This window comes from Malus sylvestris, chromosome 10, assembly GCF_916048215.2.
Source record: "Malus sylvestris chromosome 10, drMalSylv7.2, whole genome shotgun sequence".
Taxonomy (NCBI): domain Eukaryota; kingdom Viridiplantae; phylum Streptophyta; class Magnoliopsida; order Rosales; family Rosaceae; genus Malus; species Malus sylvestris.
Window position 1 is genome coordinate 24692488 of NC_062269.1, and position 22846 is coordinate 24715333.

Consider the following 22846-nt stretch of genomic DNA (forward strand, 5'->3'; position numbering starts at 1 on the left):
CCATCCGGCCAGTCGCCGCTAACACCATATTTTGGCTAATACTGAACCTATAAACAACGTGGCTTGTAACTCAATCCCAGAGACTAAACAAATACCAAAGCAAACTAGCAAGAAGGTGCAATTTGAGTTCATACGTACGTTGGAAGATGAACAACAAATTAATGTGCTACATGCATTAAGACAAACATCTAACAAACCCAACTCAGCTCATTTGTAATTTCTTAGCTAAGAAATTTAATTGTAATGAGAAATTTGTCTAATACACTATATATTTATATATAATCTCCCAATTGAGGAGCCAATAACAAGTATTTTAACTAAGTACACATATATTTCCATGTCAAATATCAATTGTTACAAAATATACCAATCACCTATTTAAGTTCCAAAATACACACACTAACATATATATATATATTCAGTAATTCAGATTCCTTCAAATACCCAACCTTAAATCCAAAGTGAGTCCAGAAGAAGAGTAGTGCTGATGATCATCTTCAGTAGTGTGAGAAGCAGAAGCAGCAGCAGCAGCAGGCAAATTCAAGTCCAACCCCCCACCACCACCAGAATTTTGACCTAAGAATAATCCTTTTGAAGTTTCACACGGATGCTGCAGGTTGAACCCCAACCCTAGCTCAAACCCGAACCCTAATTGGGTCTCATCCCCTTTGTCCCAGTGACACCTCATGTGCCCTCCCAATGCCTGCCCACTTGAAAAGACCCTCCCGCAAACACTGCACTTGTGCCCTAATGATGATCCCAAGTCCATGTGATTCTCATCCATCACATCCTCATCACCATCACCATCACCATCATCACCACCACCATCTCCATTATGGTGATGATGATCCTGATCAACCTCCCCATCGCTTCTCGTAATTGCAAAACAGCCCTTCACATTCTTGTGGCTTGCCCTGTGGCCCCCCAACGCCTGGTGGGATCCAAACACTTTCTTACAACTCGAGCACTCAAACCTACCACTGTTGTTACTATTACAACCATCAAACACCTCTAGTGCACCTTGGAGATTAGTATTACTCACACTCTGAGTAGCGGCAGTACTAATGATGATCTCATTACTTGTCCCAGAAGTAATCCCACTGGAAAGCATTAGCAAACTCGAGGCCGCCTCGTGGTCCTCTTCACCCATTGCCAATCCCAACTCGCTCAGCGGTATGTTGGACGAGACGGGCCGCCGCAGATTTGGCGGCGGTTCAATGCCCCGCCACTGGCGCTCAGGGTGGCACCGCATGTGCCCGAACAAAGCCTTCCATGACCAGAACGTCTTGCCGCACTCAGTGCAGGGTTTCGTGATCTTCGGGGCAGACGGGTCGGGCTTTTTTGCATACTTTGGCCTCGAAACCTTGTTCGGAGCAGTCGGGTTGTCGAGCCTGATCAGCTTGGAGCGTTTCTTCCTGGGATTTTGGTGGGTTCTATCGCTTGCAGTGAAACAAGTGGAAGAAGAAGAAGCGGCGGTGGCGGTGGCGGGGGCCGCGGGAACGACGGCGTCCTGGTGGGTTGGTGGAGATATGGGGAATCGGAAATCAAGGTCGGGAGTGTTGTTCATTGAGGAATGTTTTGTTCTTGTTGTGATGGGTGGATTTGGTGGAAGAAGAGACAAGAAAATAGGAGAAGAGGAAAAAAGTTCAACAGTTGGAGTGGGTTCAGATTTTGTAGGGCAACAAAGGGCGGTTACTTTGGACTCATATCTCTGAATTGGCAGTTATAGTCAGTTATTGTGGTTCCTATCCGTACAGTTCAAACCCCACTATTCCACAATATCTCTTTTTTTTTAATTAAAAATTTTAATTAGTTTTATTTTCTTCCACATTGCGTGTGCATGAAGGTATTAAGATCTTATATAGAGTTTTTGTTGCCATTTTTTTTTTAAATTTTTGGTTGGGATTTTGGCCTTGTTTCCTAAAATTTTCCTAGCTACAATGTTTAGCTATTAGAAATGGGCACCAGAAGTAAAAAAAAAAAAAAATATATATATATATATATATTATTTTTCTAATTTCTGAGTTCATGTTTGTAAAAACACATGAAATAAAAACATGAATCTCACTTTAAAATCAATATTCCAACTTTTCAAACCAGAAATTGGATCAACTAGGAGAGTGAGTTGTTCTGGTTGGTATTTCTTACTTCTCCTATTCATAATTCCGATTCTTTACTACTTTCTCAATTCTTAATAAGTAAACATGTCATAGATGAGGAAATTATTTAGTTAGACTCCCTAACCATGTGTCTTATCTAACAACCGAGATGCATCCACTTTTCATTTAGATTTTCGTCAACAGACACTAGGGAAATGGCACATGCGATGCAATGTGGTGGAAGTTAAAGAAGGATTTATTAGCAAAAATTGAAATTTATAAGTGTGGGAGAGGAAAAAGGAGGCAGATTGTCTGCTCTCCTGTTTGGGTGCCCTTCCCATCCCCTTCTATTTTGTGCGGTCACGGTTAAGTCACGTCAACATTTTATATTGATTTTTTTATAGAGATAATAAGACAAAAAACAATAAGAATATAAAATGTTGACGTGGCTTAACCGTGACCGCACAAATAGGAGGAGATGGGAAGGGCACCCAAACAAGAGGGCATACAATCTGCCTCCGAGGAAAAAAGCATAGTTAGAAAAACCGTAGACCCAACACAGTTGAAAGGCGAGCAATTTTGTATTATACTTTGATTTTTGAAGTGTTTCACTAATATTTCATATCTATACATTGCTAAAATTACAGATCTGTTCAAAGAACTAAAGGAATACAGGAAAACTGGGAGTAGTAAAAACGTATTAAATACGAAACAAGTAATATGTAAGGGCCAACGGAGACCTAACAGCGGAGTAGATGCCAGTCTGACGTTTTCAATGGGCTTACGGAGGTCTCAGAATCGAGTAGAGGCAAGTTTGCGACTTAGCAGCATGTCTACGAATGATGAATGACACTTCTTGTCTCATGCATCCTCAGCCGGTCTGGAGGTAGTAACTGTGGTTCTAGCTTCCTTCAACTTTGCTGTCTATGTGACCAATGCTATTGATATGCGACCAAAACATAGGACCAAAAGCCGAATCAAGTTGACCCAAAGCACATGAGGAAGACAATCCTGAAAAAGAAAGATTGGCTGAGCTTTGGTGACAGAAAAAAAGGAACTATAGCAGGTAGCTGAAAGGTTAGAATAAGAGACCACAAAAGGTTGGATCTTCACAAGAAGATGATAAGAATTCACCTAGTCAGTTAATTTCTAGTAAAAAAAATGCAAAACTATGTTACAGAAACTGTTTTGTGGTGAAAGAGAACTCTTGAAAAGAAATCAAGCGAACAGTCTAACATGAAGTGAGCTGCATGAGATCTTACATACCATGAACATTTTCTTTTGCGTATGTTAGCAGCTCATACAAAGGAAACTAAGGAAACATCGACACCATAGTCATATATGCCTTAAAATATACACAATGAATAAGGGAAATCTAATTTATGGACAGGACGTTAATTGATATATATAGTTAGTCCATTCAATATCCTAGTAAGGATTTCGGTACAAGTGTGCTGTAAGATTCCTAAAATCAGTCAAAGTCTGTTATTCAATTGAGCTGAGCGAGCATTAAAAGTCAGCAAACTTTGACTCTGCTAATCCTGCTTGCGATTTTAACAGGAAGTACTTCTGGGTTCTTATTGATATAAACCTGTCCCTAGTATGGAATTTATAAAAATAAAAAAAATAAAAAAATAAAAAAGAAGAAAAAGAGAGTCAATAGCAGAAAACCAGTTATACCTGAGATCTTAAAGGCCGATTTCTTTCTTGGCTTTTTTTGTAACGTTCCATTATGTCGCCAACCAACTCCAAGTTTTTGAGGGAAATCATTTCCTCTCAATATTCGATAAATTCATTTGTGTGGGGCTGCAAACTCGTTAGATTCTCTCGACCCCAGCCTTTCTGTACCCGCTTGAGGGTTTTCATTGCTATTCCACTGCCATCATCTCTGAAAAAAAAAAGAAAGTAAGTTACCAAGGAAATATCAAATCAAAAGTAAATAAGTAAAGAAACTGACATGTCCCATGCATACACACAAAGCAATTCCAGAAGGTGATTAATCCAAAACGGAAGTTAAGAAGAAAAGAATCACTTATAACTATTAATCAACCATACCTGTGCACTATGGTCTGCCAATCACTTCTGCAGGTGTTATTTGGTTTTCGACTACTTGTTTCCCTCTCATTTCGGTAAACCTTATCTGTTACCCTACCCTCTGTTTCCATTTCCATCATTCTCTCTGCAAGTTCATCCGCCTCGTGCTTATTTCCCCTTTTACCTAAGCCATCAATTACGGGCAGGAATGATGCTGGATCAAATCCGTATCCTTTATTCTTCATTGTGAGAAGAATGCTGCTAGCATCCTCTAACTTTTCATCCTTGCAAAGTCTGTCAATGAGATCTTTGTAGTTAAAATTCCCAAGATAAAAATACCTGTCTAATGCGACTTCAAATAGCTCTTTAGCATTCCATATTTCCCCTCCAGCGAGCAACTCATTGAACATCAAACTATACAAAGCTTCCTTGTGGCCACATACACTTAAAGCAATGTCGAATACCTCATGCGCGGCTCCAAAATCACATCCCTTGCAGAAAGCTTCAATCAATATTCTGAAGGTAGATATGTCCGGGGATATGCCCTTCTGCAGCATTTCATCTAAAAGAGATGTGGCATCTCTGACTCTCTCTCCTTCACAGAGACTTTTCATCATATTATTATAAGTGCGCACATCAGGGGGGACTCCTCTTTCTCTCATCTCATCCATCAGTCCATATATTTCAAATATTTGCTTTTTACTCCCTAATCCCAGGATTAGTGAATTATAAGTTTGAATGCTCTTGTTGCAACCTTTCTTCTCCATGTCCTTCAACACCCGGAATGCAGATGATATCCTTCCTTGCTCACAAAAACTACGTATAAACATATCATAAATCACTGAATCAGGGGGCAAATTTTTCCCCAACATCTCCACGAACTTCTTCTTCGCTTCATCAAGTCTCCCAGCCTTGCATAACCCACCAATTATGGTTGAATACGTGATCAAATCAGGGCTGCATTTCTTCCCTTTATTACTATCGTCAACCAGGCCAATAAAGGAGTTCCCTAAGTTTCCAAGAGCCGCACTTCCATGAGTCCACATCCCGCTCACAATTTCAATTGCTTTGTCCAATTTCCCATCTTTGCACAAACCATCAATCACAATATTGCAGGTCACAGTATCTAAGCCATAACCTCTCTCATTCATCTTTTTCAGAAGCTCCTCTGCTTCTGATGTCCTTCCCTCCTTCCATAGGCTATGCAGCAAAGTGTTGCAAGTATGAGTATTTGGGAAGCAGTTATTCGTCATCATCTCATGTAGGATATTGTTGGCCTCAATTACCTTACCTTTACTGCAGAAACCATGAAGTAAAGTACTGTAGGTCACCGTATCAGGGGAAATATTTTTTCTTTCCATTAGACTCATCACCGTTCTTGCATCACGGAGCATCCCGCTTTTACATAACCCATTTATCACAATGTTGTATGAGTAAATACTGGGTTCTATGCCTTTATCTACCATCTCTTGAAGAACCAATCGTGCCTCTAAGAGCTTCCCTTTCCTGACCAGACCCAACAACCATATGTTATAACTCTCTAAATTAATAAAATCACCAGCCTTTTCCATAGATTTGAGCAATGCCTCTGCTTCCTCTAGCATCCCTTCCTTGCAAAATCCTTGCAACATCAAATTATATGTTACAACATTAGGTTGAGGCAGCCCCAACCCTTGATCATCAACACGCATATCTCTAAATATTCTAGAAGCTTCAAGGATTTTCCCTGCGCTGCAGAGAGCCGAAATCCTAGAATTGAAAGTAACGGCATCCGGAAACAATCCATCCTCTCTCATCCTCTCTACCAACTTCTCGGCCTCATCAGTCCTTCCTTGTTTACAGAAGCTAGAAATCAAAGTATTATACACAACCTTATTCGGAAAAACATTACAACTCCTCACCTCATCCAAAACCTCCAAACCTCTGCCAGCAAGCCCAGCTCGACAATACCCGCGAACCAAAATCCCAACACTGTACTCATTCGGTTGACAACCCTTGTCACGCATTTTATCAAACACCTCGCGGGCATCATCCAAACAATCCGATTCACACAATGCCCAAATCAAAAGGTTAAAAGTAAAAGTTTCGGGCTTAATCCCGGAGAAGATCATATCCTTATACAGCCACAAGACGAAATCTACATTGTTCTCCCTGAGAGAGGACTCGAGAAGCAAATTATACAAATACACAGAGGGGGGCTTATCAGGGAAGCGGCTGCGGAGGGATTTGAAATGGGCAACGGCTTTATCGGGGAGATTCGACTTGGCCAAGATCCGCACGAGCGAAACGAGGCAAGGGCGAAGGGTTTCGAGGGGTTGAGAGAGGAGGAGGAGCTGGTGAAGGCTGTCAATTTCGCGGTGCATTTTGGAGTCGATAAGGATACGGGCAATGACGGGGAGGGAGCGGAGGGGGAGATCGGAGGAGGATGAGGAGGAGGTGGGGGAGGAGATGATGCGCTTGAAGAGGTGCCACGCGAGCTTGGGATTGTTGGTGTTGTTGAACAAAGCTTTGGCGAGAGAGGCGGTTGGGTCCATGTTTTGGCGGGAGACGAATGAAGAGCTGCTAACTCAGGGAACTAACTTTTAAGAGTAAATTCTAGCAATAATTCTTTAATTTTAACTCAATTGAAGTAATAATCTATCAACTAAACATCCATTATCATCGGTCCCTCAACTCATCAAAACGTGATGTTATGGTCCCTGAACTAAAAATTCATTATCATTGGTCTCTTAACTTTAATCCAACTAGAGAAATAGTCTCTTAACTTTAATCTAATTGGAGCAATAGTCCCTCAACTTTAACCTAATTGTAGCAATGATCGGTCCAACGTAACTCATTTTGACAAAATTATGACGAAGTTGACGAAAATGACCATAACTACACGTTTTGATGAGTTGAGGGATCCCAATTGTAGCAATAGTCTTTCCAACATAACTTATTTTAACAAAATTCTAACGAAGTTGACGAAAAAGACCATAGCTACACATTTTGTTGAGTTGAGGAACCAATGGTAATAGATTTTTAGTTGAGAGACCATTGCTTCAATTTGATTAAAGTTAAAAAACTATTGCTACAATTTACTCAACTTTTAAATATTTTTCTTCCTTTTCTACCATAAGGATAATACGTCGACATAGCTGTTCATGTGTACAATCACATGATTAACATTGTTAAACTTATAAAATATTACTAAAAACGTTAACTTCTTTTTATTTTATTTTTGATAAATAGTATGAATTATCATGTATCAATCAACTTGTGAGTTGAAATGAGTTGAAATGAATATAATACGATATACATAGGTCGATCAAACAGTCATGTATGTCACTTTATACCTACACGAGAAAAACTTACATGCAAGACACAAGTTGCGCATTCTGATGATGAAAATTATACAAGATCACATAAGGTGTACGATTTCTTAACAAGATTTTGTGGTCTTTATACCTTTACCTAATCTGTCACATGTATCATTACAACATAACTGTTATCTTTGAAGGGTCACTTTTTACTACATTCCCACCAGCAAATGGGAGAAGCCGGGAGCGTTGTGCAAGTACAAGCACATATGGTTTGACAACAAAAGTAGAACCTCGGCCCGGAAAAGGAGAGCCATACTTCCACAAGTATTTCACCTCAACACCGGTGAAGATTCAACTTCTTGCATATCAATACTTGCGTGCCTATTCGGTGGACCAAACAAGCTCAATATCACCTGCAAAACCACAAAAGCAAGCTCATGTACTTATTCGTTCAATCAGTTTTATCAGCGACGAATTTGTTGAAGTGACTTGCAGGAGTTCAACCAACAAAGAAAGTGTTTCAGTGGTGCAAAATATCGCCAGCAGAGCCATCTTGTAAGGGGGTCAGAGTGGAAACAGTGACGAGAAGGAACTCCAACAAACTTACCGGCAAAAAGACGAGCCCATGCAAGAAACCAATAAGAACCAATGCCAGGTACATTCGAAAATAGTAAACCTGCAAAATTCACAAAGCTACTTATACATCCGGCATTGCGAGAAGAATTTAAAAAGCTGAGAGGGAGAGATCAAACACCACAAAAATTTCTGATCTTGAGAAGGCAAGGACAATTACTCCAACCAGCTTTGTAAGTGTAATCCCACTGCCATAAAAAAATTCAAATTATCAAAACTCTACAAGGTATATACATTGTTGTATTTGTGGACAAAAGCACTGCCCTGTGTAGAGTATAAATTAGACACCATAGCAACAAACTAAGAACGCTGATATATAGAGCAGTATGAAATTGAGATCTGTAGAAAGTGATGGGCCTGATGGCAAACAAAGTTCCTTAAGTGAGCAAGGCCATTTAATAACTTATCATATTCGTCCCAGTGAGTAGACAATTCTCATTGCAAGAAGATTTCAGCTCAATCATGGAAATCTATTGAGTGCCACAGATGTCACCAACCCTAAATGCTTAACAAGAGGGCATTACAGTTTACCTGAACACAGAAGGTCCCACTCTACTTAGAGCTTTCGTTGCTCGTTGGCTCCTGTTGCCATGACTCACCTGTACAGGTATGCAAGATTGGTAATATAGTAGCAATATATAACCCAATCAAAGGTGGTTGTCCATTGAGAAGAGATCTCAATGGAAGCCATTAGAATTAGTAAAAGTTAATTACGCTGTTTATGGTGTGTAACATGATCATGTGAGAGAGACAGAAAGAGAGAGAGAGAGAGATACTAACCAAGAAAGCATGCACTATATGGACACAGAACTCAACAGCGATTCCAATTGACATTACAAGATTTACAACAGAGACTGCGTTTAGTTGGATATTGAAAATGGCCATTACACCCTGAAAGTTCAGTGAAGTTTGTCAGTTCTAATATGGGCAGAAGTTAAAGGAATTAAAAGTAAAGCTGACATGAAGGACAAATAAATACAAGGGCGCATAATCGGGAAAATATAGTTGCAAAATTAAAAGCTTTACTAATGACAGGTAAACATACCATGAGGTCCACAACAATCATTGCCAGTACAAGTAAAATGATAGCCGAGCTCCATACACTGTAATTAAACAGATGAAAAAGAAAATTGATAATTACAAGTTAACGTGATGGAGAAATTTCTGGGCTCAAGAAAGAAGACAAACCTGGATGTCATGAGCAGACAAACGATGAAGATTGCACCTGTTATGTCATCATATGAGATAATATTTTGGTAAATGCTTTAGGGGAAAATAAACATTTAAATTGCAGATCCAGATCGAATGATAATGAAATCTCTGCAGAGTAAAGCACAACTAAATACCAGTTCTTCAGTCATCCTAAAAACTCATATATAGTGGACAGATACAGATTCCGAGTGTTACACGCAGTACTATTAAAGATTTCTTTCAGGGACTTGAATATGTAATCTCTATCAGCAGAAATATATTATGAAGAGCACACATGCAATAATAGTCAGGGTTAATAGCAACTTAGAAAACTAAGGGACGTGCAAACACATATTGTAGAAAGACAAAGATAGAATACATCGTGCATAACCGTATAGTAATAGAGTTAGAAACACTAACCAAGTGCAATAGCAATGTTGATCAAAGCTACCCTCCATATATCCAGATATTGCTCAAAGAAGATATAGAACACCGAGTACGGAAAGATATCCATCTGCGGAAAATTAACACTGTAAGCTTAACAGAGATCCACATCCACCTGAGAAAGTAATGTGGGCAGAGAAATGTTGAAGATGCAGAAAAAGAGAAGTTGAAAGGACAAGAATTGTCAGTTTTTCTCCTCTCCACTATTTTCAAGTTCAAGGCATTTGGGAACGCAATCAACATTGTTTAAGTAGGAAATGCCAGCGGGATATAAATCATTAGGTTCAGTTATGCTTCCTAAGTAATACTTAAGCCAGAAGACTCAGAACACAATCAACAAGAAGTTGACACTACCACTCTCATCGAGAAGGTTTCAATTAATGAAACTTTAATGAAAAACTTTCAGCATTATTTCATCCCAAAAAGAAACTAACAACATTACTTAGAATATTAAATACCCAACTGATAAACATGTGATGTCATTTCCTGCATAGAAAGTTGTGTTCTTGATGCGGTAATCAAATAATAGATGGACATCTGGGCATAACTTCTACATGTTAGGGTTTTGAGAAATGAGAACTCTTTAGACATCCAACATTATCACATTCTGGCATACAGAAGTGGCTTTTAATTTCAGTTCTACCATGACGATATGTGTTTCATGAATTTAATATTCCTGCAGTTTCACTATATCGAGTAAAATGTTCAGGCATTAGGAACAAAACACCACCAATCCAAATGATTATATACATAAAGCAAATTGAAAAAGTAGAAAGCATAGCATCTTATTCCAAATATGTGAAGAAAAATTTCCAAAGCTTATTCATGGAACTATGCTGCTTGGTTACACCTTTAAAGAATCAGACATTCTTGAGCTGAACTCCCGCGCAGCTCGTATTGAATTGACATAATCACCCTGAAAACAATGAAAGATCAAACAAAAGAAGGGTGTCCAATACAAGCTATGCCGAAATCATAAAAGTATAATTCTAGCCTCAGTTTACTCAAGATACAACCATACTTGTGCGTTAAGTGGTGTGTGATAGGTACGGAACTCAGATGCACTTATAACACCACTCCCATAACCTGAAAAAGGGAGCACAAATGTTCCTGAAATTAGACTGACTACAGATTCAATTAAAATATTTTGGCTTCATGGAAGGTTATAATCACAGAACTTGAGAGAAAGAGCTGATCTTTCACACCTTTTAGATCCACACTATTAGTGTAAGCACCATGGCCACCTTTTGCACAATCAGCAGAAGGCAGTGCATTTAGGAACCATGGAAGCTTCTCTCCAAACTGTGCTGTAGATGGACGATCATTGACCAAATCTGAGTGCCGAAAGCACTGGAAAAAATTTAAAACGTTAATTCTTGACCCTTGTCATTTCTAAGGTTAATCTCAACTGTATAGATAAGAAGAGCCTTACTGTTGTACAATCTTTGCAAACTCCACCAAGGCCACAAGGACCTTCATCAGGTGAACAACAAGGTGGCTGGAGACAAATGCATCTGCTTCAGTATATCATACTTTAAATAAACAGAAATAAATGGGACGAGAACACCACCAAAGTTGAATCCTTATAGTTTACTGGTCAATGAATGCACCAAATATATCACTAATTGTGCAATAATGCAATCATCACAGTTATCTTACAAATGAACAACAAATTAGCAAACCTAACTGAGTCACAAAAGTAAAACTGTTGCCTTGGAGACATTATCAACACATCTATGTCTTTTAAATGTAAAGAAAAAAAAAATCTAAATGAATGATAGTAGGAAGGAGCACTCAAGTCCCAGAAACGAAAACAACAGATTCCTTTTCAAGTAAGGCATGTAAAATAAGCACCAACCTGATCATCAGGGGGACAATAAGAACCATTTAAATACTTCCGACAGCAACCAAAAGCCTCAGGTGAAATCCATACAAGAAAATCATCAAGCCAAGAGGCAGCTGGCTTAGCAATGTAGCTTGATTCCGGTGTTGAAGATGCTCTGGATATCTGCAGCGTTACAGAAGAAGAAACTAAAGAAAGGAAAAAAAAGTGTGCATACACAGTATTACACACAGAGAAAACGCTTCACAGTTGTCACAGTTCAGAGCACCAACACAAAGACATAAAATGACAGGATGGTCAAGTAGAAAATAAAGCAATAAACACAAGGAAGAAATAATCAGACGAATGCAGCAACCAAAAATTACATTGTGATTCTAAAACAGGACAATTCAATAGTAGAGAGAAACATGCATTAGAAGTAGCTTTTGTTGGATGCATCCAGCAAAACCCACTTTTACTTTTTGAGAAATACTACTCAACCATTGTTGTACTTGTACCTCATTTAAAAGGGAGTTGGAGTCACATTTACTGATGGAGCATAACTGGTTTGTATGTCTTGATTCCAAGCTGAGACAACCAGACAACACTCAACTGTTAATCATTGTTCTGAAAGTAATTTCTCATTAGTTATTACTTTAGATTATGGTGAAGCAAACGCTTTGACATGGAACAGGGGACTATACTAGAGAGACGTATTGATATACAGCAGCCATAAAAAGACAAATAATAGTGGGCATCATGATAAGTTCATCTCAGTATCTATCTCAAGTTAGCAAACGATTGTCTGCAATGGCTCCATCATCACCGTATAAGAGGCAGCGAAATCAGCCCCGTCATTACTAACCCAAAATTTTTTTAAAATTTTACAAAAGGTAACAATAGATCTTATGTGACAACCCATAACTCCAATAATATAGCAATGTCCCCCAGCAGCCCCATCTCCAAAGTACTCATCTTATACATTTGATAAGTCTATAATAGACAATGGACATTAAAAATGGATTAAAGCCATCAATGAGGTACTTACCTAATGGAGCGTAAAAATTACTCTGCTTCTAAACAAAGGCATCCACACAAAAAATTCATATTTCAGCTGATGCAGACTATTAAACATCCACAATTTTCCCTTCAATACAGCATTATTCTATTTCCTTTTTTAATATCTTATTTCAACCACTGCATGCCATCTTCAAGCACTGCATGCAATAATCTTCAAGCTTGGAAATAAAAACCAAGAGCACAGAACCTGAACATTGAAGTAGAAGAGAGATCACAGAGATACCTGTAGTTGTAATCCTTGACAACAAAATATAATGGTGGTCCAATCCTAAGATGCTCTGAAATGTTATTGAAGTACCCCTGATACACAAATTTTCAAATGATAAAAAAGAACGGGTCAGAACTTTAGGGAAAGAAGATTCCACAAAACTATGGGGCACCTGAAGGTAAGAATCCCGGGGAAGGGCAATCTTCTGTTCCAAACCAGGTTCAATACTAGTACATAATGTCTGTAAGGATCAAAATCATGTAAAAGGTTTCTGTTAGATACTCAAAGATAAAATAAAGAGAAACATAAAATCATGTGTAAAAAGATCATAAGAAACTTACAATGCTTGCCAAGGTGAAAGCAAGAAAGACAGCAACGACAACCATTTTAATCACCCAATATCCAAGAATGCGTGCATGTACTTCCTACAATAAAGCCATGACCAAACTTATTTCTACTTTTGAATTAAACGAAGGAGAAGATATCTGATTGCTTAGTTTACTTCTGTCAAAGAACTAGAACAAAATAGTGATTTTTATTTTTCATGTAATACACAACAAAAGCCCTGGGCTCTGATAGATTCCTAAAGATGAAGATGTCTAGTAGCCCAATATCCCCATAAGAAAAGGCAGAAACAAAGAACAAAAAAGAAACAGAAGTTACCTTCATATAGCGTGTCAGCAATCCAGCTCTTCTATGATAAATTCCTACATGATTAAAATAGAAAAAAATTCAAATCAACGCTATACTACTAAACGCAAAGAAACCTCAAGACACTAGGTCAGCCCACCTGTATTATTATTAATTTCATTTCCATAAGACAATAAAATTACACAACTGAACGAGACAACAAAATATAAACAAAAATCAAACACTGAGACAAATGTGCCCCTAGAAAGAAAGAGCTATGGAGAGACTTGTATACCTTCACTAGTTCCCTCAGATGATGGAGCGACTTGTATGCATGGAAAACAATCAACCCTGTTGTCCTCAGCTCTCAAAAAGTCAAAATATATCAGCGCAACAAACGCAGTAACTTGCAGGAAGAAATCCAGTAGAACAGCAAGAGCTACAAAAGAAATAGTAAATATACAATCAATGCACTAGTGAAACCACAATTCCGAAGTAATTGAATTAGGATAGAGGAGAGTATTTTTACCAGCAAACATGGAGAAGACACGACAAGCTGGCATAGGAATGAAACTTCCAACTGCAAATGCCAGAATCTCAGATAAACTAGCCAGCGTTATGGATGGGCCAACTTCAGCAAGTGCATTACTTATTCGTATTTCTAAAGGTAAGTCCAGTGGTTGCCGTTTCACCGCATGTACCAGTATACACATGTTATCTACACCAACCTGATTACAGGAACCAGAAGGGAAAACCATTTGAAAAATCATTCCATACAAAGAAAACACATAAGATAGGTACTGCCAAGGGAGGAGGCAAAAATTTGCAAAAAATCCCAAAAACTCAACAAAAGATCAAGAAATATATCAATAAAATATCTCTTCCCCTTTTGAAAGAGAAGGATGTGTTTGAACATGAGGAAAGGGAGGGTTGGCACCTATTAAGTATTGTGAACAACAAAGACTGGATAAAATCTAAAATTAGGGCAACAAAGGAAAGCTCCGAAAAAGAAAAAAGAAATAAAAATGATCACGTATAAAGAGAAAATCACGAAAAAAGTTCACTCAAGCCACCAGGAAATTAGAAAACCTAAATTAGAGGTGCAAATGTTCAACACCAAAAGAGAGTGGTATAACTCTTCCATGTTTCTATGTTTTTCACTTCCTTTCAGTTCCTCTGGTGAATACTTCACTCCAGATTTGCTAATCTAAAGTGGTGGAAGCTACAAGGAGGGATATACGACATTATATAGATATTCTAGGGTAGCAAAAAAGGTAATCGATGTGTTTTGATTAATTTATTGATGAGTTGTACTTGTAACATTGTATTACTACACGCATATACATTACTTCCCAATTATCTCTCCAATTAGAGTGAGTTTGCATCAGGGTCTCTCACTGGTAATTTGGTAAATAATTACCATTCTCTTAGCTAATAACAATGGAAACAAAGCTTCTTAGGCATGTCACATGGTTACATTGGAGTGTTGACTACAGCAGACCTACCATAACAGGAAATTTTAGTAACTAAAAACTGCACGCATAGTAGTTGGGTAAAAAAAAAACTTACAGCAAGAACAAGGAAAGGAATGACTTCCATTATGATTAGTGTAGATTTAACTCCAACAGCACTGAAAAATCCAACAGACCCAAGGACAGAAAGCATGACAAGCATGACTCCTGACAAGCCAAGCAGGACCTACAAATCATTGAACCAAAAATTAATCGCATGTCTGAAAACTTCATCAATTCCAAATTGGTATCTATGTATGCCACATAGATAAGAAGTAACATGGTAAATACATGGTTCTTGTGACACTTCTTCAATTATTATCTAGTGGTTGTTGACACGATATGTGAACCAACAGTAAAACACCCCAAAATCCTCCAACTTGCTCTCACAAAAGCCTTCACAAGTTAATCTCAGTGTCTTGAGTACTAGTTCTTTACACCCTTGCTATGACTTGATGCCAAGAAAAAATCTGAGACAACTTTATTTTACTTTTACTGAAAACAAACTGTTCAACAGTGAGAAATGTTGATGCCATATCAGCACTTGTCGGATCAACCACACAGAATTAGCACATCCAGATAAAGCATTGGGGGAGCCATGGTTACAGATGATTAATATGGTGGAGCCGGAATTAAAGTATAAAGTAATAGTCAAAGTAGCTTGACTACAAAAGCAAGCAGTAAAGAACACATTAGTGCACGCAACATAAAAATATGCATGCTGCAAATCAGTGGTCATAAGGATTTGCAGACTACTTAAAGCCTTAAACAAAGGTTTAAACGTACCTTGGACGAGAGGTAAAAAGAAGACAAATGAGGTGCATCTCCCAAGGCTAGAGATATGTAAACGAACATTACCAGATAGCTTACCTGATATAATGTAGCAAAAGAAGAATACTTATAAAACAGTCACTTATTTAATTCAAATGTTTGGCAACAAGTATAAATATTATATTTATTTTGTTTATTAATGTAAGATGGCATGATGCATTTGATCTGCCGCAGATTGATCTGAGCAACATGAAGATATCCAGGTCCCAGACTTACTAATATGGTTATCACATCTGCAGTACTTTCTCTTTTTAACTCTTCCTCAATTGAGTTTTCGGCTGAGAATGAGAGAGTAAGATTCCGAGACAGAACCATTGGCATCAGTTCCTCCTGTCAACATAACATCAGATTTCAATATGCAAAATCATCTATGGACTAGCTCAAGGGTTTTTTCCTTCTAATAGGGGCACATTTGAAATTCAATAGCAAATATAAGAACAGAAACACAAAACAAGCAATATAAATATCTATATATATATAGCTTTCAGAAGACCTACTCCTCTTGATAAAATTTCACCGGACGTGCAATTTAGGATAACTATTTACAAAGATGCAGCTATTATATAGAAGCAATTTATCTTGAGCTTTATACACAATCTGAAATTCCCAGAGACAAGCATCACATGCCACTACAAAAACAATCAAAGGATGGATCTGTAGTGTTCAAACCTTCGCTAGCTGAATAAAAGCTTTCTCCCAAGCCAATGCCTTCCCATTCTCATTTCCTACATCACCAGCTGCATTATTAACTGGGTAGGTGACAACGAATGCAGAAGCCTGAAATTTGAAGATCATCGTAGTATTAGTAGATACACATACATCTGAGAAAATGATCACTTTCCTACCTCTGAATAGTTGTTTCCTGAGAATCCTCCCAAGGCAGTGCTTGGATCAAGTGGAGCCTGAAACGCGCTCAAACATGTGTCCGCAGAAGTAAAATGCTGCCGGTGGGAAAATGAAGGCACTGAGCATCAGCGAGTATTCAATACTAATTCAACAAAAACAAGCTTTTGATGTGCTAAAAACTAAGCAAAGCCATTTTTCAAGAAGTTAATAAATAAAAACCTCACTGTCCCTGTCTAAAAAGTTAAAACAAAGTGGCTACCGCAGTTTACCTGAAAGCAATACTCTACATGTACAACCCCTCCATAGCTGTCAAAGTTTTCAGGGTCCATCTTAAAATACTGTCAGAAAAAAGAAAGTTAAAAGAAGTAAATTATCGGCAATGCAGTAAGTCGAGAACTTCACACTAATTCAATTCATCATTAGGGGATTTAAACATTAATCTCCAAAAATCATAATAACAGTCCCGATAAGCAAGGTGTAGTCTCTGGGTCTTTCCCAGTGCAGACCTTCCCTTAGTGCTGGTTGTCTTAAATACAAACTCAACATGTGAAAGAGTAGAAACAAAACTATATGCTATAACACCTGCAAAATGCTTTGGGTGGCACAATCTTGGCCAATAGGCGTCAAGCAAATATCAGTTAGAGCTACCACCGAGTCAGAATAATTAGCACGAATTCCATCAACCTGTTGAAACTCAGAAAATGTATAAATTAAATTAAATACTTGTACCAAAAAATAAAAGAGAAAAAATAAAAACTAAAAACACACCATAGCACAAAATAGTCAAAATACCTTGTTTTGTATGTCAAAAAGTAGCTGAATATTATCATCTGAGACAATACTCGGTGACTTGCCATCTTTTGGATCTGGCACAGTCGCTATTATGAGCTGAAACAGAAACCAAAACCAATTAGCATGTTAGTTTTTCCAGAAAACCATAACCTTTTTATGGAAACACCGTGAAATATGCTACAGAGAGATAAAGAGCAGAAAACTGCATAACATAGGAACATAATCGATGATCACTTGAAGACTTGAAGTTAAAAGATTAGACATCCAATTTCTTTCAAGCCAATGAAAACCTTTATTACTCGGCTACAATAGATATATCAACTTGAAAGCAATTGTTTAATTGCATCATGTAATCCATTAACGTCGTAATAATATTAAAAATATCATGGAGTGCTACTTGACAATTTACCACTGTAATTTCGGTAGAAAATGGAAGAAAAGATCACAGCTAATGAAGGAGAAGTGAAACAATAAGACCTGCTCAATTCTGTAGAAGGGGGCAAGATGGCTGTCAAAGTATTGTTTCTCTTCCGCTGCCTTGCTCCCAGGACCTACCCACAGCTGCGAAAGTATCTACGTCAACCCTTGACCAATATTGTCTCTTTTTATACAAGCACACTTGACCAACAGGTCCAATACCAATTACAGCAAAGCTTATAACAGAAATTGACAACTGAAACGAAAAGATCTATTCTCATTATCTTCAACAAAATATGGGTCTTTAATTATGTTCTTATCTATTTATTTGTCTTGCTTAGGGTTTTATGTTTTAAGTTATTTGGTAGACAATACCTAGTCTTACTATTTTTAATAGTCCAGTTATGTGAATTTTTAATTAGACCTAGTACAGCTGGGAATTATTAGTTATCCTAATAGTAAAGGGCTAAGATGCTAGTGTTGCTATAACCTAGTAAAATCTACTACCAGGTATTCTTCAAGAAGGGATACCACAACAAGGAATGAAGGATTAAATATGAACAGAAACATGAACCAAAAATAATAGAAAGGTTAAAGCAACTGTCCCACACAACATTGTTAATAATTTGATTCAGCACGGATATTGGAGCTTCAGCATCACAGTAGCAAAGGCCTTTTCACATGCTATAAGTAATAAGAGAGATGATAACATGATACCTTCTCTGGCCGTGTCTCCACCTTGAAACGAACTAGACCCACACACAGAATAACAACAATTGCCACCGAGGAAAACAGCACAAGACTGGGATTTCTGGAGACCCAGCTTCCATAACTCCTACATAGACAACAAAAATTATTCAGCATAGACTCCATATGGTATAAGCAATGGTAGAGTTCTGACCTGTAAAAGTTTGACATAAATCCTTGAACAGGAGCTAGTTGGATCCCTTCAGTAACTTGAGGATCCATAGCATGCCTCTGATGATTATATAAAAATTACAATTAACAAAGGCCAATGACTTTAAAAAACTCTAAAAGCGTTACAGCAAACTGAACAGAAGATTAAGTTAAGAATTGAGAATAAGTTTCCAAAATTTACATTGCAAAAATTCAACAAAATGGTATTACTACTCAGTTTCTCAGCAACCTAAAATAACATTTTAATGCATTCCGATATCCATAAAGCCCCAGTTAGTGTGAGGCACACATACAAAACAGCTCCTGAACTGTAACAAATCATGGATCTTTGAACACTTTTTTTTGTACCCAAGGTTATCAAATATGCCACCAGAAATGTACAAATTTACCTTTGTGGCAACACTTTCATCCTTGTGCAAGTTAACAGAGTCAATGTCAACATCATGAATGACATTCAACAATGGTTCCCCGCTAGATCCAGATCCCCTCCTTTGTCCCATCCGACCAAAAAAGCTCCAACCAAAGAATGCAAAAACTAAGAGAACATACAATATGGCAACCGAAACTTCAATGCACTTTACCTGGAAGCATCAATAGGCGGATGTAACGTAATTTGAATGTAAGGCTAAATTGACACACAGATATAGCAACAAATTAGTTACTGCTCTATGACTTCAACCAATGGCCATAGCTGTGAAGTTGTAACCCTCAAAAAAAGAAAAGAAAAGAAAAAATCTCAAAAGAAAACAGTAGAAAAACTTAAATCAAATGTGATTTTATCAAATCCAACCTCAATAGATAGAATTCTAATGGAGCATGGCTTTTTCTTCGGCGGAGGAGGTTCAGGATTTGAACACACCGGAGATGAAGGGCAGTCACCACAAGAGCAGCCTAGTGAAGTGTCACCACATGAATAAACCGACACATTCATGAGCTCCATTCCAGATGACTCAGGAACAACCAGCTTAAAATCAATCGCATAAGGTGAACCAGGGAAACCGGGATCTGCTTTCGCACCAATAAAATCAAACCATTCTGTTGAAATGGAAATTGATGTATTAGAACTGGAAATATAATCAAGGAAAAATGGGAACAAACATTCTAGTCACATCCGAGCTATCTGCCTCAGGGCTAAGGACAAGCCAGAGTAGACTTATCATGTTCACATTAATCTCTAACATATTTAAGAAAATTCTCCTTGTCAATCATTGTATATGAAAAGTCAATTATATTCTACTGAAGGCCTATAACAGATAATTTAGGAAGTCATCTAAAATCTAATGATACTTTTGTCACTACAGATAAACCCACTTTTTCTCCACATTCTTATGCTTCTCTCCCTCCACTAACTCCCTCCACTAACTTCCATATTTATTTCCACATGAATAAACTTTATGAATTAGGTACAAGTGCTGTGTTTCAAACAAAGGAAACACCTAAAAGTCACAAACAGCCAAACTCGACTAAAGCGACATAAAAAACAAGACATTAACTGGAAAACAAAATGACAAACAATAGACTGTATGTAGTCCAAATTTTAAACCCACCAAAGTTGTTATAGTAGGTTACCTTCAAAATTTTTAGCACCGGCACCAATAAATTCTATTGCCCGTGTGTTCATAGTCCCAAATTTAACATCCTTGCAAGAGTCGAACAACCCTTCTCCAAAAGTGTCAGCTATGTAAAAGTCAATGCCATCCACAGTCATATTTCCATTAACCTGGAAAACATCAATTGTATAACAATGAGACGGAAAATATCTTTGAGAGAAACTTTCACTAAAGTTGTGATTATTAGATAGACTTACTGATTTTAACAATCAAGTTGACCCCTTTAAAACCAAATTGGCCTTTTTTTACTAAACTGTGTAATAGAACTAAATATTCACGGGTCAACAACTTATGCCAACCATGAGAAACACTTTGTTTGCATATCGAGTTGCATAGGATGAACAATTGAACATAGAAGCTGAAGATCAATGACAGATGCTTTAGTTCAATCTACACTGTCCAACAGAAGAAGAGAGTGGAAATGGAGAACAATAAAGCCATTTAAGAAGCATGCAGCAGTATTGATGCCAACAATCCTTACGGTTCACTTTGAAATGAAAAATACAAGCACAAAAGTCATACCAACTAAAATCCAATCAAAATAGCAACAAAAAAGAAACCATAAACAAGCTTTAAATAGGAACTTTCAACAAGTTTAACAACATTAACATCAAGTCTGACCTCGGACACAGAGGTCACGTTGATAAACTGACTCTGATTTGGAGAGCAAGAAAGCTCGCAAAAAAGATTTAGGAAGTTCCTCAAGCATGCTGGGCAGCCTACAAGAAACGGAATTGCCTGCAATAGATTACAAACACTAAGGTTGAGGTATAGCAAAAGGCATTGCAAGAAGTATCTTAGAAAGGCAGATACACAAAGAGATCAACTCGAAAAGAACAATCATCTGCTACTACTTAGCTGCATGCCATAACTAATAGCTGTGATAGAACCATAGAAGTGACCATAATAACTGAATTCAGTATAAATATGTGTTAAAAGAAGCCTTACTTGTTGAACTTGTGCGCGTAATGTTTCAAACTGAAGCTCCGTGCAACAAACATTCCCACTTATTGTTGGACACAAACTTTGAATTTTGGCAGAAAATAGCTCATCAGGCTAGAAAGCAGAAAATATTACAGATTCCATCAAAATGCAGCATTGAAGGTGAAAGGAAAAACGAAAGAAGCAAGGATATTCATAACAGTGCAACTAGCCAGAAGCAATGTACCGTCACGGATGGGGAGCCATAAGGGCAATTCAGGACTTTTCCGTCGCTGCGTTCACCACATATATCATACATTGCACAATATTCTTCAGAGTTCCTTTTCCTAATAATTATAAACAGGGCATCAGCATCGTAAAGACCGGAAATAGGTCACTCCTCCATCATCGGCAATGCAGTTATAAAAAGACACTAAGCAAATCCATGTAAAAACCCTAGCTTTACAGAATATAAGTCTACTCGGAGCAAATTAGCCTTACCCCGATGATGCGATGTCCGAAAATGAAAGAGCCGGTGAATCCGTCTCCTCAGCACTCATCAAAGAGGCGAAAAAGATAACCTACATCAAACAGTTCAGAGAAGAAAAATAAATAAATAAATAAATATCTCAACTGGAACAACTGAAGAAACATACAACGTCATGCAAGAGTGGAACTTTTTTTCTCTAAAAATCATCACTCATATAATTATTCCATAAATCTTCTCTAAATATTATCTCTACAACTACAAACCATCAGAATTTGCCCAGAAGACAAAAATCAAAACAGAAAAAATTGCAGAAAATTGTAAAAAATCGAAAAAAAATCATACCTGAAAGAGAAGGAAAAAAGCAGCAAAACACAGAAACGATTCCATGATTTGTGAATGATGGATCGATGGAGTGCAGCAAAAGACGTCGTCGGGGTTTGGTTGTTGTTGGGCAAAAGAGTCAAACGGAGTGACTGAGTGTGAACGGTTTAAACGTCTCTTTTTTTTATTCCTTTTTTCTGCAAATTATGAGGATGCGACACGAGACATTAATGGGATGTGTCATCATATCTTTCGCGAATTTATTCGTACAGCGCTGCGTTTTGAACGGGGTTGGCAGTAAACTGTAATATTTGACGTCGTTTATTAACGGGACCAGAACGGTAACTTTGTTACCGACATATTTGAGGATATTTACATGGAAATAGCCAAATAGGTACTACTAGCAACGCTTGGGTTGGGAACGGAAAACTTATATTCATTTCACAATCATGAAAATTAATCTTATTCATAACTGTAAATTAATCATTGAAGATTAGTTAATAACCATTCTCATTGGGTAATGGATTTTCGATCGGTTAACGATTATATTCATCTTCATCAATACAAAAAATATATTCATTACACATTACAATATAATAAATACTAATTTTGTCATTATAATATAATAGATATATTGATGATGTTGGCTGATATTTGATCTCTCCCACAAAATGAAACTTTTGTAATTCTCAAAATAATGAGTTCGGTATATATTATACAATACTATAATTATTATATACAAATTA

The 22846-nt window shown here is 37.6% G+C and overlaps 3 protein-coding genes across 3 annotated transcripts; all 3 read right to left on the reverse strand.

The window, feature by feature from the left end:
• Window positions 1-345: 345 nt before the first annotated feature.
• Window positions 346-1640, reverse strand: LOC126585365 (zinc finger protein ZAT3-like). The gene has a single exon (XM_050249770.1). It carries the CDS (start codon window positions 1565-1567, stop codon window positions 437-439), a length of 1131 nt encoding a protein of 376 aa, XP_050105727.1. The 5' UTR covers window positions 1568-1640; the 3' UTR covers window positions 346-436.
• A 1021-nt stretch (window positions 1641-2661) lies between these two features.
• On the reverse strand, window positions 2662-6958 carry LOC126585362 (pentatricopeptide repeat-containing protein At2g17140-like). Its single transcript, XM_050249762.1, has 3 exons — window positions 4155-6958; window positions 3780-3987; window positions 2662-3110 (listed from the first exon to the last, which is right to left on the reverse strand). Exons 1-2 carry the CDS (start codon window positions 6665-6667, stop codon window positions 3876-3878), a joined length of 2625 nt encoding a protein of 874 aa, XP_050105719.1. The 5' UTR covers window positions 6668-6958; the 3' UTR covers window positions 2662-3110; window positions 3780-3875.
• A 420-nt stretch (window positions 6959-7378) lies between these two features.
• Window positions 7379-22297, reverse strand: LOC126585361 (uncharacterized). Its single transcript, XM_050249761.1, has 39 exons — window positions 22122-22297; window positions 21791-21870; window positions 21537-21636; window positions 21317-21424; window positions 20990-21106; window positions 20328-20478; window positions 19549-19793; window positions 19148-19339; window positions 18742-18818; window positions 18558-18675; window positions 17901-17984; window positions 17424-17519; window positions 17214-17315; window positions 16901-16969; window positions 16631-16726; window positions 16455-16562; window positions 16002-16115; window positions 15741-15824; window positions 15013-15141; window positions 13973-14171; window positions 13739-13882; window positions 13477-13520; window positions 13155-13238; window positions 12986-13054; window positions 12829-12905; window positions 12044-12113; window positions 11562-11711; window positions 11136-11201; window positions 10909-11053; window positions 10725-10789; window positions 10554-10619; window positions 9680-9773; window positions 9257-9293; window positions 9114-9171; window positions 8849-8959; window positions 8600-8667; window positions 8190-8256; window positions 8043-8111; window positions 7379-7848 (listed from the first exon to the last, which is right to left on the reverse strand). Exons 1-39 carry the CDS (start codon window positions 22164-22166, stop codon window positions 7765-7767), a joined length of 3882 nt encoding a protein of 1293 aa, XP_050105718.1. The 5' UTR covers window positions 22167-22297; the 3' UTR covers window positions 7379-7764.
• Window positions 22298-22846: the final 549 nt, after the last annotated feature.